Here is a 16427-nt window from a genome sequence, read left to right on the forward strand (position 1 = left end):
AATGTTTTCGTCAACAACTTGGATGGAGAACTCAAAGGTATACTAACTAAATTTGTAGATGTCACTGAAGTGAGAGGAGCTGTTACTTCCTCAAGGACAGAGAAGCCTCACGGAAAGAATTTGTCAGCTGGGCAATCACCAGTTGTGTAAGTTTTAAAAAGAGCAAGTTCCAGATTCTGTACCTGGGATGGGGCACCCCTGGGTAAATATCTGTACAGACTGGGAATGAGGGGCAGGAGAGCAGCCCCACAAAAAGGGATTCTGATTGATGGCAAGCTGAGCATGAGTCAGCAGTGTTCTCTGACATATTCCAACTTGGGATATTCTATGATTCTGTGATGTCATATACAGGAAAAAAAAGCAGGTTACTTTTTAAAAATTAACTAGGTGAATAGAGTTTAATTATAAGATCAATGTGAAATGTTTTTTTCCTCTGTGACTTCAAGACCTAGAACTATTTACTGAATATATACTGTTTTCCTGATGGGTATAAATGTAAATGACAACTTCATATATAAATGTATTTCCTTTCTTGGCTTGCATTTTTTTTTCCCTATATTTATCACGGTCAGAGAACAGGTGACCTTTAAAGCTTCACATGCTGCTAAGCCAGAACCACTGTTTTTCTAGAAATGAGCCCCCAGGATCTGCCATCACCACATAAGGGGAAGGCCTGTGGCCTTGACACCTGGCCAGGGAAGTGCAGCCGCTGCTGAGCAGGATGGCGTCTTCTGTTCCCTTCTGCAGTAGAGGCACTCGTACCCATGTTCTGCTCCTAGAGCTGTCCAAGGTTTCCTGTACCACTCTGCTTGCAGTCTGCTGGGGATCCTGTGTACCAGCTTGAAAAGGGTCATAGTTACCCGTAGTTTTTAGAGCACTAGCTCTGAAATGTAGCATGCACAGATCCTTTTTTTCCCCAACAACTTTTTTTTTCTGTCCTTTTTAATTTCAAAAATGGAACCCTATTTCTAAAATGAGTGGATCATTTGCTGGTATTAATGGTAATCAGCTGAAAAAAACACTGTAGTGTTGTTGCCTTAGCATTACATACAGAACTAAGGCATTGAAGCCTCTAGCTACTGTCAGCTGTCTTCACAAGAAAAGGTAGCACTTTGAGAGTCAGGTTTAGCCCAGTTATGCTCTTGAGTTTCCCTAGAGTCTCCTAGAGTGGCTAGGCTCTTTTGTTCATGAGTCACTTGATGTCCATAGCTCAGTGTGAACAACGTGGATTAATGTACCTAGAAGAATCAATCTACTCTGCTGCCTTATGTCTGGAAACCCGCACCAAAAAAGCAGTTCTGATGTGCTACTTGTAAATTTATGTGTCCTGGGTCAAGCACTTTGATACAGGTTATAAGATGTTTTAAGAAAACATTCATGACATGGGTAGAATGTAAAATACAGGTGGCATGAGTTGAATTACACTTATGGATGATTATCTTTTTTTCAAAAGATATCTTCTGTTTCCAGTCACTCAGTCTGTGTTTCCCTACTAAAGGATGCAGCCTCTAAAGGATGATGAGTTAGAGGTATTCCATAAAACTGGTTCTCCCTTGGACCATGGTGGCAGAAGCTTAAACACGGTGTGTGGCTTTAACATCCTCAGCACCAGAGAAAAGGAATCCAAGGCTGCTTTCTGGAGGAGACTCTGTAGAGCTCAAGGCAGTTCTGTGGTGATCCTCTACAAGGTTACAGGTGCAGCCCAGAATTTTCTATTGAGTGTCAGAATCTTTTGACTTCTATTAGTGTATATTTTCTGTGTTTACTTCGCACCGTTGGTCTATCATTAATGCAATGAATTTCACCTTCTACAAAGTTAAAAATTTGCATTCCTAAAAAATGATGGGAAATCAACAAAGAAGAACTGAGCCAAATCTACAGTGCTAGTCAACCATAACAAGTAATTATAACAACCCCATGGTCATTTCATTCACAGCTTGACAGAAAAAAATGTCAAGAAAACGAAATAATTTTTCTTGAATGTTGAAAATACAGGGTCAGGTTCACTTCCCCTGATGCACATCGCAAGGTGTAAGTCTTGCTGTCAAAACAGAGCAAGTCCATCCATATGAATTGCTGGCAGCCCTCTACCCTGTGAGGTGCTGAGAGCAGCCCTGTGCGACCTTGGCCATGGGTTGGCCCAGCTGTGCAGATTGCACAGCCAGCCGATGTTGGAGATGGGCTGGTGTGACATGTGAGGCCGCTGGTGGCAGTGGTAGGGAGCTCAGCTGGATGGCCATTCTCTGTGAAGGATGTGCCTGAGGGGAAGAATGCAGTCAGCCTGTCATTCCCCATGGGAAGGGAATCTCCATGGCGGCTGATAGCCATCACAAGCTGTACTACAGTTATGATTTCAGGATCAGCTAAGCCCATAATTTTCAAATCATTTGTTCCTAGGGTAAGAAAAGAGGTTTTTGTTTGTTTGTTTCTTTAGGTACAGGATACATAAAGCATGTAGTTTAGTTGACATCAGTTGCAGCATAAGGGCAGTAGATGCAGACTCTGTCCCATGTAGTGAGTTTTCCTCATATCTTATCCCAAATTATTCTCTGTGCAGTAATTTACATTCTTTAATGCATCCATCCTTTCCATGAAGCTTTCCCTGCTTTTGATTTTGTAATATAGATTACTTCAAAAGACTTGATTGAGTCATTATTATAAGAATTAGTCTGAAGAAATAATTTACTGTCCTTATGGGAAAAATGTTCTTGCAGCATTGTTCTTGGAGGTAGGGGCTGTATTTCCTAAAGGTGGTTACGTTTTCTATGTGTTGTTTTGTTTTGAGGCTGTAGTAAGGTTCTATTCTTTCTGTATACATTTCGTTTGAAGGTTCTTCTTTACCTTGAGACCCAGTGAGACTATCTTTGTGCTTTTCCTGTGAGGAACTACTTCTACAATATGATAATATTGCCAAAATAGATGGTACTATGTTAAGCTGTTTTCTCTTGTTTCAGAAAGCGCATTAAAAATGCTGTTTTTAAACATAAAATAAGAACTTTCGTTCTAGACAAAATGTGCAGCTGTAACTTTTGATTCTTCCACTGTCTGTTTAAAAATATTTTTCAAATAATGAAAGATGTATATTAAAGTGTCTGGGCAAGTCTTTGTTTCTAAAATACTATGTCTCTATTCACAGGAAATCACTGATAATGAAATATTGGAGTTGGTACATAGTGCTCTTGGGAGGATGACAGTTATCCGGCAGATTTTCCCTCTCTCAAAGGACAACAATCAAAGGTGCATGAGGAACAATCACCGAATATCATCACTGCTCTGTGATCCACAAGAAGGCTATCTTCAGATGCTGCAGGTCAGTGGCTATGTCCAGCAGAAAAGTCCATTTTAGGAATTTGACATGAGGTAGTTTTCTGTGACTGAATTACCTCATAGAAAGAATAAAATGAGTACAGACAAATCTGTGCATGTAGTTTTTGCTCAGTTTTTCCTGATTTAATTCTTTCATTTTGCAGAGCCAAGTGTTTTAGATATAGTTATGTCTGTAAAGTACTAGAAATCAGTTGTACTAACTCAGAGATGATTTTGGATATGCCATCATCTTATGAATCTTTTTCCATTTGAAGAAGAAAAGCCTCTGTCATTATAGTCTTCTGGTGTCACTACTTTTTTGTTATATTTATGCCTCAGATATCTGATATAAAAGAATTAATCTGGGAGGATAACGGAACTCTGATATGTATTGGGCTGTGGAGCATTTCATATTTAGTTAAATGAACTGAATCCAGCTGATGTATTCAATCAGTCCCATTTCAATAGTCTCAGAAGTCTCCCACAGCCGATAATTGTTGGAGCTTATGAAATATGCACTACTAGTTTGAGTTCCAGATTTTGGTAACAGATTTCATAGAACAGAATTGATTGAGTTGAAAGGGACCATTAAAAGTTATCTAGTCCAACTCCCCTGCAATGAACAGGGACATCTACAGCTCGATCAGATTTCTCAGAGCCCTGTCCAGCCTGACCTTGAGCGTCTCCAGTGATGGGACCTCCACCTCTCTGGGCAACTTTGTTCCAGTGCTTCACTACACTTATTGTAAAAAAAAAAACTTTTTCTTATATCTAATCTATGTCTTCCCTCTTTTAGTTTGAAACCATTTCTTCTTGTCCTATCACAACAGACCCTGCTGAAGAGTCTGTCCCGTTCTTTCTTATAGCCCCCCTTTAGATATTGAAAGGCTGCTATTGGGTCTCTGTAGAGCCTTCTCTTCTCCAGGCTGTACAGCCCCTGCTCTCAGACTCTCCTTGTAGGGGAGGTGTTCCATCCCTTGGATCATTTATGTGGCCCTCCTCTAGACACACTCCAACAAGGTCCACATCTCTCCTGTACTGAGAACTCCACATCTAAACACAGTAATTTGGATGAGGTCTCATTGGCACAGAGGGGCAGGATCACCTCCCTGACCTGCTGACCACACTTCTTTTGATGCAGCCCAAGATAAGGTTGGCTTTCTGGGCTGCAAGGGCACACTGCTGGCACATATCCAGCTTGCCGTCCACCAGTACTCCCAGGTCATTTCTGGCAGGGCTGTGCTCAATCTAACTTTTCCTTCAGCTTGTATTGATAATGAGAGTTGCCATGACCCAGATGCAAGACCTTACACTTGGATTTGTTCAACCTCATGAGATTCTCCTGAACCACTGCTCGAGCCTGTCTAGGTCTGTCTGGATGGCACCCCATCCCTTGGGCATGTCAACAGCACCACATGGCTTGGTGTCATCCACAAACTTGCCAAGAGTGCATTCAATCCCACTGTTGACTATTAAAAAGCATCTGTCTCAGCACAGACCCCTGAAGGATACTACACTGATTTGACTCTGGTATAGGCAATATCTCAAGAGTTATCCTAGATATCAGAATTTTTCTTGCAGTAATTTAAGCTTAAACAGTTTTAATTTGTATTTCCAGTCATACTGCAAGAATTTTGAAACACGGATCTTGGGCTTTCGGGTGTGTTTCTAGTTTACTTTAGACTATTTAAGAATCTCCTCTGTAGTATGGTGGAAGTGGCAGGATAAAACTGAAAACTTCAGTTAGACTGAGCATATAAACTTGGTGACAGACTTTTTATTGCAAATATAATTTTAACCTGAGATGGTGTAAATATTCAGAGGTTAAGTCTGTGAGTCAACAAGCATAGGTATTATGTGCAAGTAAGTCAACTTAGGGCTTGGTAAGGCTATGGGGAAGGGGCTGCCTGCAGTCTGGGCTGCTGCAGCCTGGTCAGAAGGGTGGCCTTGATAGTGGGTAACTCATGTGTTGGCTTAGAAGAGCTTCAGCAGGGCAAAACGTGAGGCTTATGGGAAGCCAGGAGAGGTAGGGAAATTCCCAGGAAGAGAATTGTAAATGGAGAAGATTTTTTGAAGGAACAGGGTTGGAGATGTTTATTTTACTCATTTGTGCTCTACTAAGAAGTCGTAGTTGCAGAGACTGAAATCCTTCAAGAGAAGCAGTGTGGGCATTTTCTCCTTGAAAAGTACTTCTGCAGTACTCAGATTCTGTCACGGTGGATTTGATGGCAAAGTTTGGGAAATGCCCACCACATACACTATATCTTTGAGCACTGGTCTGCTCTTTCTGCACTGGGGAAAGTCTATGTCTGTCTTTTCATAAAAAGAAAAGACTCTTTTGATGTTTGATAGCAACTTTGAGAAATGCTGTAAGGAGGGCAAAGGTCAGTCATTTCAGAGGATCAAAACAATTCCCATTATACTGAAAAAATTATGTAACCTGCACCAAAAATCAGTTATTGGGGAACAATCTTACCTTACAAGAGGATTTTGAGTATTTCTGACTATGCTACCTTATGTATGATGCAATTCGGAAGCTATTCTGAAGAGCTGTGACAGACTTTTCCGAGGAAGTTATTTGCTAAACCAGTAATTGGTTTGCTGGCATGAATAGCTTCACAGCCTTTTACAAAAGTTCACTGACAAAAGACCCTTTAGGAATTTAAATACTCTTCCTACTACTTCACAAATGTGGTTTTTGAGAAGTAACGCATCTTCAGCATTCTGATTTTTTGTCTTTCAGAACTACTGTTCTACCTTAGAAAGAGTCATTAAGAGACTGGAAAAGTAGTGTTACTATTTGCCCATTAGTTCTTCAAAACAAGAACGAGGTGCGGAGGTGTACAGTTAGCATTGTGAAGCTTGATTCTATAATGTTCATGTCCAGCCACACTGGAGTGTAATATCATGAACACTGAAGGGCACTGTGTACTATTACCAGTTTCTCAGATAAACTGCCCTCAGTATATCTTACATTATCTTTAAGTTTCTACAAATTGAATATAGGATGCTCTTAGAATGTGCAGTTATGTCTGAAGCATTCTGTATCTACATTTTTTATTAAAGACATTGTCTAAACATCTTATATAACATCTTGTTGGGAACAGAGTTTGTATTCATTTCTGAGTATGAGTGACATATTATTAATGGTTCTGTAATTCAGGTACTTTCAATATTCTATTTCCCTTTTCTTGCTTAAAAAATAGTTTTGACCTTTTGCTATACAGAAGTACATCACTAAATTACCCGCGTTGCTGAAGGCAGCGGTAGCTCCTAGCTCTGTGTCAGGCTGCATGAATCCACCAGAGGCAGTGACCGCCTGCCAGCACTGAGTCCTTGCATTGCTTTGAAGTAGTTTGATTAACACCACAGTTTGAAAATCCCTGGCTCATTCTCCCTTGGGCAATTTCATATTAATAATTCTTTGTTGTCAAGGTTACTTACCAGCTATTGTTAGTTAATTATTTATTTAATGACTTTGAAGACGAATAAGCTAAATTGTGTCAGCCTCTAGCTGTAAGATTTTTAGGAGAGAATTTACCATTTTTAACAAGCTAGTAAAGAAAGAAACATTTACATCAGGGATTATTAACTTTGTTCTGGCTAAATTAATGAAAATCTTTTTGGAATGATTTTGTTCTCAGTGTCTTTTGTACCATATCGTGGAAAGTTGTTTTTCAGTGGGTGATCATCCCAGGTTGGCATTCTGACAAAGCTTTTAAAGATCAGACTGTTCTGCAAGCTCATCCAAAAACTCATCTGTTCTGAATGCTTTGTGGAAATCCAATCTTACTCCATCAACCTGCTTGTCACAATTTTGCTTATGCCCTTATTTCTTGCATGTATTATCAACTTGGTTTCTTCTTCAAAAGTCTTCATAAGGTTTTCATCTTTGTCATTTTATTTGAATTCAGAAGTCTATATTAATCTTTGTTTTATTCTTCATATTTGATTTCCCATGTCCCTCTTCTACTTTATAAATGATAAAGACAGTTTAGCACTTGCTGCCTTCCAGTAGCAACGAGTGTCCTGTAGTGTGGACCATCAGCATTGTTATTATTGCATCAACCAGAGAAAGAATACTGAAGCACTTTAGGATATATAACAAATCTTATTCATCTCAGATATGCCCTATATGTATCTCTATATGGCATTGGAATGGTGTTTAGTGGGATTACCACTATTGAAGTGTTTAGATTATTTCAGACCTAGTTTTACAGATTTTTGATGAAGATAATTTTTTTTCTCAAGGTTATTTGTGATGTGTTCAGTTACAAAATCAGATTGTTTTTCTTGTTATGTTTTTGAATAAATATTTCTCTTCAGAAATGTGGTTTCCATTCCAGTTACCTTCATCCCTTATTTGCTGTTTACAGTTGATAAGTTCAATTTATGTGAGTCTGTCTATAGTAAAACATACTAATGGGCACAGGGTATCTGAAATTATTTAACGTGGACCAAATATATGTAGTAAGATTTGAAAATCAAAAAGAAGAAAACTCCAGCAAACTGTGTCATGAAAATAACTAGGTTGTTCCTAAGAGGATTCAGAGTCTTTCCTCTCTGCTGAAGTGTAGGAAAACACTTGGACACAGGGTCACCCCGACAGTCGGCAAAGGGAAAAGACAAACCCCCGCCTGCCCGCGTGGGAAGCAGCAACTCAGTGTGAGTTCAAATAGCTTCATTTATTAGGGCAGCAGCCCTTTCTTATATAGCACACTTGTTTACAAGACAGATGCCCCACAAATATCAGAACAAGATAGGTGCCCCACAAATATCAAAAGTGTCTCAAAACGAAGTGTCTCAAAACAATATCATTTCCCAGGCTATTTTTGAGCACCGCACCTGCTGTTAATTAAAGCACTACAAGCAGTAAATTCCACACATACACAGCTTACTTCTTATCTAAGGTCATACCGTAAATCTTTGAGAAAAATCAGCTACGCGCTACCAGGCATGCAATGTTTCCCAACACTGAAGAACTATTCCTGGCATGGCTTTGACATAGTTGAAGAGAAGATGTTGAGAAGTGTAGGAGGGTATTCCTTGAAACATCTACTCTTCTCTCCATGTGAAAATGTCATTCTCCAAAGACTTGACCATGAGATATCTTTGGAGGAAATTCTTAGCAGTTGCTCCATCAGAGCTGCATTTTTTAGTTAAGAACTGTCTTCTTTTCCAGAATTACTGCAATTTAACTACTGTACCTGGAGATATACTTTGTAAAACTGTTTGCTTATATAAACTTAATTCTCCTATCCTGCAATTTTATCCAGCTAAACAGCTTGACTCTCATTTGACACGTCTGTTAAATGCTACCGGAAGCAACAAATATTGATTGAGCCCTATTAAAACATAAACTTTCTGTCACAAAGAATTGATGAGCCACGTTTTCTTTTTCTTGTAATTATGAAACCTGTAACAGCATCTCTCTTTAGCAAAACTGAGTCTGGACTTTTGGCTGGATAGTCAGTCACAGATGAAACATTTTTCAGAGAACAAAATAAATTAAAAGTAGTCTTGAACAGACTCCACTGCCCACTGCAGGCATAATCTCTCTCTCAAACTCTGTAGCATGTCTAAAAAGGTGCATTAGAAGAAGGAAACAACAACAAAAAAGGTGCCCTCTGATCAAGTGCAATTTTGTGAGAGTCTGGATTTTGGAACCCAAATAAATTGTGGTTTTTTTTTTAGCTTAGACTAGCTCTTTTGACCTCTGGAGTTCTCTATTTGCATAACTAAATATTTCATTGAGTTGTTTGTATAGGAACTGCTGAGTCACAGCCTGAACCACTGACTGAGCACCTGGAGGAAAGACCCAGTCAACCCTGGGAGCACAGGTGAAGGCAATTCACCTGTGTGACCAGAAGGGGTGGAGCCAGGATTGAAATGAAATGAAATGAAATAAAATAATGAAATGAAAGCCCTGAAATGACACCTAAGAGGCTAAGGGCTGACTGCCACGGAGGAAGGCTCTCTTTCTGGAGATTACTCCTTGGTGGAAGCCTTTCCCTGCGAACCCAGAATCTTCTGGTTTGGGTGAGCAATCTACTTCCCTTCCTTTGTAGCACCTTGCTATTGTGCGTGTCCTTCCATCTCTTTTCTAACACCTTTTCCGTCATGTTGGTACTTCCAATTGCTACAGTTGTTGTTCAGTGCTTTACTAGGGAGTGGATGGCAATGGCAGGAAGCAAGGGTTAGTACTTTGTTGTATTAGGTGAATAATGAAGCACTCGGGTTGTAACGCGGAAGGCCCTTCCCCATTTTGCTTGCTATTTGTTGGTCTACAGGAGAGGCTGTACTTCTTTATTTTCATAACAAGGTGTATAACTACCCCGTATATGGCTTTTCGGAAGTGAGTGGACAGAGCGGGATATTCAATATGATTGGCCAGAAGCCCGCGTGAGCTTCTGGAACAGTCTAGTAAAAGATAAGAAATACTATATAGTTCTGTAACTTTTACCAATAAAGGTCATTTTGCTGTACATCATATTGGTGTCTGTACGCAGTATGTGGCCCGGACCAGACTTTGGTCTCAGTGCACGAGGACGAAATACAGAGGGTTGCCTGCGTTCAGCTACAGTACTTCAATTTTTTTTTTATTGCCTCTAAAATGTAATATGCAGGCACATTTATTTATATATGGTAGAAGGTAAAATTATGATCTTATATTCTCTTCTGCAATTTAGTGTTACCATTTGTCCTCCTGTGTGACTATGTGGCACTCAGTTTCCTTTATCAAATATCTTCTGCTAAACTTTCCTCAGACTGTGAGTGTTGGCTGTGCCAAATGCTTGAGATGTATAGTGAGCAATGGCAGTGCCTTCAGCTGACAAGTTTTGAGCTGTACGGTGTAATCCAGGCTTTGTTTTATTGTCAACATGTTGTTAGAGAACATATTGAGTAGGAAAACACACATAATTATGATAAATGCTTGCAATAACTAGCTGAAGGACACGAAGCATGCAGAGAACAGAAGCTGTAGGTAAGGGGAGGTGTGGTGTGAGATGTATAAATCAGTTAAAAAAAAAATAAAAAGGAGATTAAAAACTCTATCAGTTTAAAGAAGAAGAAAAGGATTCTGAAAGTACAGACATCCAAATAAATCTTTGGAAGCCCCATTGTTTGAGATACTGAAAATTAGACTGGACAAAGCAGTAAATAATACACTAGTTAAATTCCTTACCATTAGAGAGCTTGTCTAAATATACTCCTGTGGTCTGGTTTTCTGTTATGATTTTCTGAAGATTTTATTCAGGCTTTCATTTGCCTCCATGATAATAAATAGCCATTTGGAAGTCTGAGGCTGACATTTGAGTCTTTAATGAAAGTTTGTTTTCTGACTGATTTTCTAATGAATGCCAGACTGCTGGCTGTGATTTTGTTCTCCATGAGCAGCAGAGCATACATTTAAAACACAGACACTCACACAAAGTCTCACAATGGACTCTGCAAGCTAATTTGAGAAAATTAAATGGGTCAAATTGTTAGTCTCTCCCTCCTAACAATATCCTTGTAAGTGTGCTGTTACAGCATAAGTAAACCATCGATCTTCACTCCTCCTGGCAAGATGCATCCTGTCATTAGAGACATAGGTGCCTAACTGTGTTTGTCAGTCCTTGAACTTTGAGAGATGAAACAGTTCTATTCCATGCTAGTGTGCGCGTGCACAAACACAATGATACCTCTCCCTTTGCATTGAGCATTTCTGCTGCTGGTAGGCTGTTCTTGGTCTGAGCTTGGTTTCCATCTGCTTCATCCTTGGAATTGACTGCTGCAGCTGCTCACAGGGTGATTTTGGCAGCAACAGGATTCAGATGCAGAGTTTGGGAATACGTTTTTGAAGTAGTTGTATCTGATCTTCTCAGTAGTCTTGTCTGCCTGGACTTCTGGCACTGCTGGCAGATCAGAAGTTGGGGTCAGTCTTTGTGGCTTGCTGTCTTTCCCAGAAGAGCGCTTGCCTATGATTAGTGCTTCCGAAGGAGCTAAAAGCTGTTTTCATGTTCAACTTCAAAAGTAAATTCACTCTGGAAATTCTCATGGAATTCACACAGAAGTCTCTTGAAAATCGCATTTGGTAATGTAAATATGGAAATATTTCCTTTCTCATGTTGAAAATTTGCTCTGCTCAACTAGTGCATGGCAGCATTTTTCTTCAGGAACAAACGTTCCTAACAGGATTGTGAAGGTTCCTGAAATAATTTTCAGAATATGTAGCAGAACAAATCTAAAGCTACTCATGTACAGTGCAAACTCTTTAATATATTGGTAAAACAGTCACCATCGCTTTTACAGCAGATAAGTCAGAAAGCGTTTAGTCAGGTCTTACAGCTCTCAGCAATTGAAAGAGGAACTGCAAATTAGTTTTTTCCTCCAAGTAGGATGGAAATTAAACACTTTTTTCTTATCTAGGAAGTTTTGTTATATGAAGGGGCATCTCTGCAGGCACATACATGTCCTTTCACTATTCCTCCTTCAAATCTGTAAGTAAGGGGAATAAGTAATGCTGCAGAGCTTGGAAAACCTAAAGGAGTCAAGTCTGTTGCCTTATTTTTTTCTTCTCACTTACTTAGCTACCAATTCTGAATAGCTACTTGAAGATTAATTTTCAAATTTACTGTTCTCTCATGTTTTAGACAGCATTGGTGGAAACAAGATATAGTTGATCCCTTGGGTGTCTCACAAATTCCCTTTCATGTCATTTTTGTATGCAGATGGAGTTTGATAGCTAGCTGAAAATTGAAATATGTGTGCACTTGCAGTACAAGTATTTACAGGCTTTGTCCAATTAATCCTTTTTAATTTCGTGGTATTGCTGTTCTGGAGGTTGTGACAAACTTATGTAGTTGCGAACACCATCCAGTACATATGCAGAGGTTTTGTAGAAGATGGTTTTCTTCTAAAATAGTTGTCTACTAATCTGGAGGAGGCCAAAACAGGCGACCTTGTTGCGCTCTGCAGTTCCCTGACCAGGGAAAGCAGAGGAAGATGCCTGGCTCTGCTGCTGCGAACCAATGGCAGGATGGAAACAGCACAAAGCTGGCGCACGGGAGGCTTGGACTGGGCATTGGGAAATTTTACTTTGAGGGTGATCAAGCACTGGAACAGGCTACCTACAGAGGTAGTTGATAGTCCAAGCCTGTCCATGCTCAGAAGACACTGGGACAGTGCACTCATTAATTTAACTTTTGGTTAGCCCTGAATCGGTCAAGCGGTTGGACTTGATGATCATTGAAGTTCCCTTCCAAATTAACTATTTTATTTTAGTCTAATCTGAAGTACAGTGACCTATGGTACCCTTGAAAGATATGCAAGTTATTAGTAGCATGTTGCGAGCAAGGTTATTATGACTATTTCAATTTGATAAGCACTGAAGGCTTGTGGAACTGTTGAAGTATTAAATACAATATCATAGAAAATAAAGGAAATTATTGTCACACTGGATTTAATATGACATCAGGCCAAAATTTATGTCTTGCTTTCAGTAACTTTTTTTCTACCCAAAAATACGCAGTAATGAGTTCGTGCGGAAAGTGAATATGACTTAGAGAAGAAGAGCATATTTGAGGGCTTCTATTATTCTCATTTTTCTACCTTAGGGAGGAATTAGGAGAAAAGGAGATAAAAAATATACTTCCCAATAAGATGATAATATACTTTATCTTTCCCTTCTGGAAACACTGTTAATTCCTGGTCTAGAACAAATGGAATTGTTTTGTTTTTCTTTTCCCTCTGATTATAGTAGACTGGAAATGGCTAGGGAAAAAAAAAAACACCAACAAAAAAACCCACACCTGTAGGTTTCAAGGAAGCAACTGTTAAGCTGTGCTAATACAAAACTACTCAGGGCTCAGATTAGAACTGGAACCACAACTGCATTTTCTAGCATAGAGCTGGTTCCCATCTGGGATTAAGCAAAGACATTTATTCTATATTACTCTGAATGTGAAGAAGCTGGGTTTTCCTCTGTAGCTGTGAAGCATCAAAATGACCTTATTTTCTAAGGTACTGGGATAATTTTGGTAGTTCACTAATATTGGAAGTGGATACTCAGAGTGTGAGTCTATAATTATTTTGCTATTTAATAGTACTGTATACTCATTTTTTTTGGAGTGGAAGAAAACTGGAGTGGCAAAATAGCAATGGATCAGTGTGTACAGCAGTATGTACAGAGTAGGCTTTCCATGTCAAAAAAGTAACTTGCTGTGTCCCCTGCAACAATTACGTCTGCCTTGCTCCACATCTCCAGATATGTGATAGAAGGAATAGTGTGAAACTCCTCTTCTGCAGACCCTTTCTTTCCATCACTCAGTTTACATCCTTTTTTCTTCCAAAGAAAAATAATGAAATAGTTGTGATACAAAATCTGTTATGGAACTAGCTAAAATATTTTGTTTAGGCTGGTAAACAAGTGACTGTTGGGTGTTTTTTGTTGTTGTTGGTTTTTTTTTTGTACATCATGTACTCTTTTGAGTTGTATGCAAGGTTAGGTAGGCTGCGATAGTCAGCAGAACTACTCTCAAGCTCTCAGTGCATTACATATGGAGAACCATGTCATGGGAAGGGAAGCAGTGTACCAAGTGTGTCTTGTATTAACCTAGAGCTTTCTACTAGCAAACCGAGCAAACTGTATTTGGGAATGAGGTTGCATTTTTCCAGAACTGAAAAAGTGCCGAACTAAGAAAATGCAAAACACATTTGTGCTCTGTGGCTGTTCCAAGGCAACTTGACAGTGAGTTATCAGTTAAAAATGTAGAGAGGATCTGTCTCTGTGGCATGTCAGAAACTTCGTGGTTTCATTTTTCCTTATACATTTTATACATGTAAACTGTACTACTTAATTTTTTTCGTGGAGACTAGAAAAGTGTCTTGTTGGAATAATAAGGATTTGCTTGGTTGCTTTAATTGAAAGCTGTTTGGAAAATACCTACAGAACAATGCAAATGCAATTGAGCAGAAGAGACTTAAAAACAGGACTTAGTTGCTGGGAATCTTATTAACTCTTTAAGTACCTACTTTTTTAAAAATAGGAACTGTGGAAAGTAGTTTCTCTTCTAAAAGGAACATGATAAGAAGATAAAGTGAATGCTGGAGGGAAGAGAAATGAAAGTAGATGATACTAAAAATAGAAATACTGAATGGGAGATATTCTCATTGATAGTATTTCTTCGGGTTTGCATTAAGATTCTTGCTTGTGTTTAGTCACTTAAATATGGGGGTATCCTTAATATTTAGAGTGTATTTTCTTCCTACTTTAACTGTTTCAAGATTAATTTTTGTTTACATTTTGCATGTATTTATTTACAAATTTACATATTTGTTTACATTTATATGTTGCAATATCTTGGTCAGACTAACTTACACTAGAAAACTTTTCAAAATGGTTAGGCTTTCAATTTATGTTGAACTATGAAACATTTTATTTCTTATCCTTAGGATCTGAAGACATTAGTAGTTTAGTTGTAGTCAGTGAAGCAACAGCACTATGTGTTTTAAGCTTTACAGCTGAGTGACACTTCACAGAAGTATGAAATGTAATGCAACTACATATGTAGCCTTTTACTGATCTCTAAGCACCATCTTCTGTGGTGAATTAGAGAAAGCCAAATGATAAATGGATTGCCATGGCTAAAGGCTTCAGCTCAGTGAATATCCTTTTAATATAATAAATAATTAAATAAATCTGGATCTGGCACCTGATGCTAACTGCTCATTTGAGTTTAGTAAAGAGTAAATCAAGACCCGTGAGTCTGTGTATAGGTTTGAAGAGGAATTAAATGAATGAAGAGAGCATCTAAATATTTTTTTCAAATTACTTCTAGCTAACTGCCTCTGCTGAAGTTTTACCGCTTATAGTGGATACTGCCACATGTTGCCATTGATTTTTGTATCAGTAACGATGTCTTGGTTTGGAAAACAAAATTTTGGAAAAGCAACATTTGAATGCTACTAGTGTGTTGTTCTTATTAGAGCCTTTTGTTAATTATTGCTGTTATCTCATAAGGAGGATAAGAAGCTGACATAAAGAAAGTAGAACAATGACCAGTCTCATTTTTATTTGGTGGAGAGAGATGATGATACCAAAATAATACTGCCATTTCTTCTCCCTGTGTGCTAAGTAGATGCATTAGTATTGTATTTTGCTGTGCTAGAAATTACCAAGATTGCTCAAATGAACAAGACTAAGAGCTTAATTCTGCTCCATCTTTTTCTTCTTGCTGAAATGACTGACAGGGTAGCAATCCTGGATTTTATTGATAGATAGCTACAGAAAGAGTACAGCTTGATTTTTATATTTGAGTTGCGATCCTTTGCATCTTTACTGCCCTGCACTGCGGTACTGTAGGTAATGCGCAGGTAAGGCAGTACATCAGAATCCCTTGGCCAGGAAAGCCCAGTTGCTAAGCTGGAAGGAAGAAGGTGGGAACAAACACTGGTGTTTGTCTGAATTGCCTTAGCTGTTGAACATCTCAAACGTGCCTAGCTTTTAATTTTCTACTTGTTGTCTTTTTTTGTTGTGTGCTTCTGTTCTTTTTTAATTTGTTTTCTAGTTTTTACAGTTTCTTTGTAAAGATGTGTAAATAAACAAAGAGGCTCATTCTTATTATTGTTTGCAGGTTTCCAACCTGTACCTGTATGACAGTGTGCTCATGCTAGCCAATGCTTTCCACAGAAAACTGGAGGACAGGAAATGGCACAGCATGGCAAGCCTGAATTGCATGAGAAAATCCACCAAACCTTGGAACGGAGGACGATCCATGCTTGAGACTATTAAGAAGGTGAGTGTAGACAAGTCACAATTGTCTGAGTGATTGAGTTGTTTCAGTTCTCCTTTAGATTAGCTTTTGAAGAGGCTTTTGACCTCTGTTTATTAGAAGCAAGTGATTTACAACTACAATAAATGATCTACTGTTAATAAAGCAAATGATTTATTGCGGACAAATTACACACACTGCAGCATTACTCTGTGATATGTGTTCTATGTCTGTTGCAATTGTAGCTACCTCTTGTGGAGGTCATGTGATTAGAAGTCACACAGATGTGTTCATTTGTTGTAATCCTTTTGTCAAGAGAGCTTAAGGAGCTTGAGGGGCAAAGCAACGATAAGGTTTAAGTTTTAG

General features: G+C 38.8%; 1 protein-coding gene across 5 annotated transcripts in view; it reads left to right on the forward strand.

The window, feature by feature from the left end:
• Positions 1-16427, forward strand: part of GRID1 (glutamate ionotropic receptor delta type subunit 1) — a 567614-nt gene that overhangs the window by 430119 nt on the left and 121068 nt on the right. For all 5 annotated transcript variants that reach the window (XM_021400715.1, XM_021400716.1, XM_021400718.1 and 2 more), the window contains exons 6-7: positions 3137-3310; positions 15924-16085. In XM_021400715.1, the coding sequence (XP_021256390.1) occupies positions 3137-3310; positions 15924-16085 (336 nt within the window). The remainder of the gene's footprint in view (positions 1-3136; positions 3311-15923; positions 16086-16427) is intronic.

The sequence above is a fragment of the Numida meleagris genome, chromosome 5 (assembly GCF_002078875.1).
Source record: "Numida meleagris isolate 19003 breed g44 Domestic line chromosome 5, NumMel1.0, whole genome shotgun sequence".
In the NCBI taxonomy this organism is placed as follows: Eukaryota; Metazoa; Chordata; class Aves; order Galliformes; family Numididae; genus Numida; species Numida meleagris.